The 7251-nt window shown below is 32.7% G+C and overlaps 1 protein-coding gene across 1 annotated transcript; it reads left to right on the top strand.

Annotated features, from left to right (window-relative positions):
* Positions 2504-5306, top strand: LOC107646361. Its single transcript, XM_021105414.1, has 5 exons — positions 2504-2516; positions 3247-3533; positions 4856-4917; positions 4996-5068; positions 5141-5306. The coding sequence occupies exons 1-5, from the start codon at positions 2504-2506 to the stop codon at positions 5174-5176; spliced, it is 471 nt and encodes a 156-aa protein (XP_020961073.1). The 3' UTR covers positions 5177-5306.

Here is a 7251-nt window from a genome sequence, read left to right as displayed (position 1 = left end):
GAATCTGGATACTGGATAGAGTTTGCAATAGAAGGTGTCTAGTGTTGGCCTGTGTATGTTGGATTGTTGGTGATCCCGTTTCGGTATTGTTGTTATGGTTATTTATTAAAAGAAAAGCTCAAGACACTGATTTTAATTTATCTTGGTCAGTATTTTTAGTGAATAATTTAATATTTTTAATTTATTAGTTTAATATTATATTTTTAATTAATATTTTAAATATTAATAATTAACTGCTAAGAAAAATAATACATTGTATTGTCATGTATTATTATTCTGACATATAATTATTAAAATTTAGAAAGTTACAAAAATGCAATTAAGTTGTATTAGCTAGTAGCAAACCGACAAACATCCAATAATTTCTTGGATCTGCGAGACAAGAAGAATCTTGCCCTTTCTAAGATAGGAGATTGGCATTGACCTTTGGCTTCACTATGTTTTCGGTAAGGGAATAGCTTCATTCGCCTCGCCATGTTAAGTTTACCCTGCCTCAAGTCAAGGTTTAAAATTTGCATATCCACTGTACGTAAGAATTCCATCCATCTTTTTAACAGTAAAATAGACTTGTCTGTGTTAGTAAGTCCCCTTATTACTCTTGCATAAAAGCTTTGTACTTAGTCAGTTAGTCACAATTATTCATATTCACTGACAAACTTTTTTCATACACAAGTACACCATCTCATCTACTATACTTCTATATATGATTTTTTTTTTGTTGACCAAAAAGAAATTGATTCCTTATTATTAGTCAGACCAGTGCTAGTTGCAATATTATTTTGGTCGCTCCAAAAATGATCCTAAAACGAAACGAACAATTTTGTTCCTCATAACTCATTATTTAAGATACAAAGTGATGAAAGAAGATTTGACCTCTATCTATTTGTTTAGAATAAATTACTAATTATGCCCCCGAAATTGTAAAACGCTAACAAAAATAACCCTAATATTTGATAATGGCAATCATATCCTCGAAAAAATTAAAAACGGTACAAATCTGACCATCCGTTAGGAGAAGCCTTCTCCGTTTAACGGAGCTTGGTGATGTGTCAAAGGGAAGTCCAACGTGACCTCCGTATTAGGCTTCTCAATCCCTTTTCTTCCTATATCCCTAATTTATCAAACCCTAATTGGCCAATTCAAATGAAATTACTAGATTAACCTTTTAGTGAAAGACCATATTTAACCAAGAGGATGTTGGACGCGCGAAACTGAAGAGTTTCTTGGGGGTGGTCTCTGTTTGGCTTCGTCTGCTGTCGCTTTATATCCGTCTCTTGGATTTGGTAACGTCACATGCAGTGTCACGTTTGGCGTTGATACGGAGTGAAGAAATCGTCGTAGAACAACGAAGATTTTGGTAAGCATTTTATGTTTCCGTTGTTCTTATTATCAGTCATTTGGGGTTTGAATATGGAGGTATGATGATGGTGTTTTGATGTGTTGTGTTTAAGCTGATTATGACTTTTGTTATAACTTGATATTTAGTTGCCCTTTGTTGGACAATTTGAGTATTTTGGGTTGTATGTTGATATTTAGTATGGTTGGTATTTAGTTATGACTTTATCTAGTTTTTGGGTTGTATGCTGATATTTAGTATGGTTGGTTATTGCCCTTTGTTGGACAATTTGTTTATTTTGGTGTCTGGTATGAAGACTGAAATGTTATGCTGATATCTAGTTAATGCGTAATGTTATGCAGACCAGTTGTTTTGGTTTTTATGTTGTGCTTTTACCAATTTTGATTTCTTAGGTCTATTTGAACTTATTTAACACATCTGAGTTGCCTTTTTAGTTAGTTGCACTTCACTCCATTCATGCTTTTCTTACTGATGTCAACATAAATTCTAGACACAGCTCTAATTCATTAACAAGTAATCAAATAGGCACAGCAATGTCAACATAAATTCTATGCAACAATAACACATAACATTCATCAATAAACCCTGTCCTGCATGCATCCCTTGTCCTATCTAACCAAACACATCAAACTCATACTCAAACTCAGTACAAGTCCACCCAGTACGAAACATAGAAGCAATTCAACTCTCTTCATCTGCTCTATCAACATCTTTCGATCTCTCTGTGTCGTCTCACTCTCAACACTGGTAAACCTCCCTTCCAATACTCCACATGCATTGCATACTACTGTGCCATTCTTAGAGCATTCCTCCACCCCAGCAGATTCCTCATTTGTTTCGTCCATCCATTGAAAATAACGGCACCCAGTGTTCTTCGTCTGCCCAACACAAATATCATTCATCAAGCTCAATTGTCAAACGGGGGAACAAATGAAGCAGAAAAATCATGCTTACCTTCCACAGAGGACACCTGAAGAACCATCTTCCTGGGTTTCTCCTCATCTTCGACTTCAACGCCACCACCTGAAGACGGCAGAAGCATGTGCCATCATACGACTTGCTCACATGTTCTTCGAGCCCTTCAGATCCACTATTTTCCATATTCTGTGTCCTTCGATTATAACTTGACATGACTGAGCTTCCACCATGCATGCCAATGGTTAGGGTTTTGCTTTATGCTCAATTTGGGGAAAACGTTCTTTCACGATTCTAAATAAGGGAGAAAAGGTTGAGAAGCCTAATATGGAGGTCACGTTGGACTTCCATTTGACACATCACCAAGTTCTGTTAAACGGAGAAGGCTTCTCATCACGGATTGTCAGATTTGTAGCGTTTTTAAATTTTTCGAAGGTATGATTGTCGTTATCAAATATTAGAGTTATTTTTGTCAGCGTTTTACAAATTCGGGAATATAATTGGTAATTTACTCATTTATTTAAATTAAATGACAACTTATTCTCTAACAATACGAAAAAAAGACATTTTAACTCCGAATAATTTATTCTATTGGATATTAAGATCTTTTTCTATTATTTCTTAATAGAACAATTTCACATGATTTATTATTTTTTTTTCAAAGTTAGGAATAAAACTCAAATCTAAAACTATAAAATAAGAAAGAAAAAAAATTTTAAGTGAAAGAATGAAACTATACAAAAAAAATTAAAAAATATTATTTCTCATTCATTATTTTATACACTAAACTATATTTTAAATTATGGTTTGCAATATATTGATGATAGTGACGAAATCGACCGTGACCTTGATACGGAGTTGGAGCTTTTAATTATGATAAATGCGCTAATTATGGATATAATGCCGGAAATAAACCCGATTTTATATTATCCTTCAATTCGAATTAGCAAAAATGTCTCCTTGCATAATATGAGTTCCAAACATTCATGATCTGGATGTGAATGAGTATGTTTTGGCTTTTTTAAAAAAAAAAAAAAAGGAAAGAAGAAAAAGGAGATCACCCACACCCATCCACAGCAGCGCCGACGTTGAGGGCCGCAACCACCACCGCGTTCTGCTTCTCGCCGAGCCCGCCTCCTCATTGCCGTCGCCGAACGTCCCCGAGCTCGCCGAGCCCGCCTCCTCATTTGCCGTTGCTGAACGTCGCCGAGCTCGCCAACTCGTTGGGGCGTCGCCGACACCGCGTCCTCACTCGCCGCCGGTACTCTGTTCTTGATTTATTTGCTGCCTTCTGGTTCTTCCTGCTTCTGAGGTTCTATGCTTGAAGTTGCTGCCTTCTGAGTTCTGATTATGATTTATGAGTTCTATGCTTCTTGATTTTGATTTTCTGATCTCGCCTCCGTCTGAACTTGCTGCCTTCTGAGTTCTGATTATGAGTTCTGTGCTTGAACTTGTTGCCTTCTGAGTTCTGATTATGAGTTCTGTGCTTGATTTTTTACTGATTTCGATTTATTTTGCTGCCTTCTTGAATTTGTGATTTCGATTTATTTGCTGCCTGCTTGAACTGATTTCAATTTATTTTGCTGCCTTCTTGAATTTGTGATTTTGATTTATTTGCTGCCTGCTTGATTTACTGATTTCAATTTATTTTGCTGCCTTCTTGAATTTGTGATTTCGATTTATTTGCTGCCTGCTTGATTTACTGATTTCAATTGCTTGATTTACTGATTTCAATTTATTTTGTTGCCTTCTGATTTTCTGTGCCTAATTTTTTGATTTATTTGTTTGCTGGATTCAAAATTTTGATTGATTTGTTATCTGTTCATGATTTATTTATTTGCTGGATTCATGATTTTGATTTTTGATTTTCTGAGGTTATTTGTACTAATTACACACAAAAGCCACTGTTTATCTTTTTGTTTTTCTTCAAACAATGCAGTATGAAGTATGAACACTTATATTTTGGTGTTTTTAATTGTTAGAATTATGTGAGAAACTGTACCAATTCAGTAGCAGTTAGGCTGTGAAGTGTGTGATTGAACATCAACCTTGTTAGAAATTAGGTCTTGTTAGACATCAACCTTCAATAATGTGATTTGTTTATTGTTGAAATATTTGTTTTGGACTGAGTGTTCAACTCATTATTCTTTTCCTTCACCAATCACCAGAACCTTTTTCGGCATACAATGCTACCGTGGAACTCTCTAACTAGAAGATGATACTGTATCAGTTCTTTCCTATATAATATAATGAACATGTTCCTTTAATTGCACAAACTCTGCAGATTCTAATAAAGATTATCTGCATGCTTGCTTCTATTCTAATTGCATCAGACTTATGTTATTCCTTTTTCTTTAGCAGTTAGATCACTGTATTTTATAATTGTGGGCTAGTAAGTGGTGCCCTGCTTACTATGTATTGACATTTATAATGAAGCTTTGCATCGATCCAAGAAAATAGTCACTTTCTTTTATTAGTTGTGGATATTTTGAGAAAATATTGTAAATATCAATTAGTAAGTATGCCAAATTTTTCTTCGGACCTAGTAGCCAGTTTGTAAAACAGAATTAATTAATTTTGCAGAGGGTATTAAGATTTCCGTCGTCTTCTTCAAAGATGTGGGCCGTTCGTTGTCTTCCTCTCAAGTAAGTTGTCTTCTTCCTCTTCCTTTCTTTCTATTTGTCTCGGGGCTGATTGTTTAATCGTGCGAGTTCTTTCTATAGGAATCGAGTGCTGAGAGCTTATTGCTCCAAAGCTACTTGGGTGGTGGAAGATGATTCTGGAACTTCCAAAAGGGTATTTTACTGAAAAACCATTTATTTGAATTAATAATACATGTTTGTGCTTAGTTTATTTGAAATTATGCAGATGTCTAATACACTTCCCTCATTACACGCGTCTTAAAATGTTGAGACAAGTCAATGGAAGCTAAAACTGGACTTGGCAGGAGAAGGGTATGTTAATATAGAATAAATGTACATAACAATTAAACTACTTATTAATAGAATAAGAAAATAGATACTTATTCAGATATCTTATCTTTAAAATTCTATCCTCAATTTTAAGGCTTTATTTTGATTTAGATACTCTAATCTTATCTTTTCCTTAATATTAACATTATAAATTGATAAATAATCTATCACCAATTATTCAATCCCACCATTGGAATCGTGTATCAATCTCTTTGATTATAAAAAATTTCATTATTTTTCTTTAGGATATCCATCTACTTAATTTCTAATTTTTCTTCATTTTTTATCCGTCTATTTAATATCCAATATTTGTTTATCATTAATTGATAATCACAGTAACAGTAAAGGTCCAATCAATTTTCTCATTGTAGTGTTCAGAAAACAATCCATCATTTTGATTACAAAATCGAGGTTAGTGAATAAAATCTCTAATTTTGCAATTCTTCGTTTCGAAACTTTATTCGTGAAATTGATTGTGTAATGAAAAAGTATTTTTTTTTTATCTTTTATTAATTCACAGACATTGAGAAATACTAAAAAGTAAATAAATTTTAATATTTTTTAATATTAATTAGCTAGCAAATATGTTAATTATTTTTATAGAATAAAAAAAATTATTTAAAACTTGGCCCCTCCATATTAATTCTCTGGATCCGTCCCTGCTCGCTATATTAGAATCTATTTATTTTTTGTAATGTCATAAGACGGAGTGTACTGAATTTTTTTTCATTGGACATTTTTAAGATGTCAGGTATATTTACGGACACTGAGATGAATGAGCAATACCAGGAGGACGATGACATTAACCACCAACAAAAAGAGCTAGTTTGTGACCAAGATGGATGAACAGAATGAATTCGAACAAGATTTCGGCGATGAATTTACTGAGAGAGTGAATACGCATGGTTTGGGTTTAATAGATAGCTAATTTCAAATTTCAATCGATTGGATTACATTACCAATCGATTGAATTAATAAAAAAATACATTTACATCACTTCCCAATCGATTGAATTCTAATCGATTGAATTTGACAAATCCATATTGTTTTGATGAATTCAATCGATTGGATAACACAACCAATCGATTGAATTGTGAGACCTCAGGTTATTTTCAAGCATTCAATCGATTGAATTATTAAAATCCCACATTTTAGTCATCGTTCAATCGATTGGGTAATATGACCAATCGATTGATTTTGCGAAAACCTTACAGCCTTGTAATTTTCAATCGATTGTTTTGTGATAATAACCTGTAGTCCAATCGATTGAGTTATGAGAAACCTAAAATTCAATCGATTGATTCTGAAAGAAACACGATTTTACACTCCTGGACGAACGTCAAGGATCAAATATAAACTTTAATCGATTGGAATGACAAAAAATTTTATTACGATCAATAAAAGATCTAATTCGTTATTATTTGTATTTTTTATGGTTAATAAACATAATAGATGATTGATAAAATAATAATTTATAAATTAAAAAAATTTTTATAATTAAATAAAATATATGAGATTAATTTGTAATTAAATTAAAAAAAAATTATTTAATAATTGTTTAAAAAATTCAAAAAATATATTTTATTATAAAACTATTAAATAATTTTTGTAACCATGAGTTGGGTGAATGAATAGTTATGGTAGGGATTGGCTTGGTTTGTGACTTTGTGGTGTGGTGTGGTGTGGTGTGCAATTGTGAATGGTTACTCTGTCTTTTTTGGGTTTTGGTTTAAGTTTGGGCTTCATTGCGGTTGGCTTCGGTTTAGTTTGGATTTGAGCCTTTTAGGGTTTGGAGGGTGTGCCTATTGCATGTGCGGAAAGAGAGTTCTATATAGGGTAATATTAAAAAAAATGACTTATTTTTTAAATTCGCTTTTTTAATAATTTTTCTCAATAATGATTTAATTAAAATATTAATTAAAATTAGATCAAATAATTACTTTTATTCTCTTCTTCTTCATTACGTTTTTAAAATTCGTTCTCTTTCAATTTTTCAAAATTAATATC

The sequence above is a fragment of the Arachis ipaensis genome, chromosome B06, assembly GCF_000816755.2.
Source record: "Arachis ipaensis cultivar K30076 chromosome B06, Araip1.1, whole genome shotgun sequence".
NCBI classification, from domain to species: Eukaryota; Viridiplantae; Streptophyta; class Magnoliopsida; order Fabales; family Fabaceae; genus Arachis; species Arachis ipaensis.
The sequence above is the reverse complement of the archived record's forward strand: the minus strand, read 5'-3'. Positions and strand labels throughout refer to the sequence as shown.

Excerpts from the sequence above, each read along its gene's own strand:
- LOC107646361 (XM_021105414.1), top strand. Across the intron at positions 3,534-4,855 it reads CGCGTCCTCACTCGCCGCCG|AGGGTATTAAGATTTCCGTC; the intron begins GTACTCTGTTCT and ends TTAATTTTGCAG. Across the intron at positions 4,918-4,995 it reads GTTCGTTGTCTTCCTCTCAA|GAATCGAGTGCTGAGAGCTT; the intron begins GTAAGTTGTCTT and ends TTCTTTCTATAG.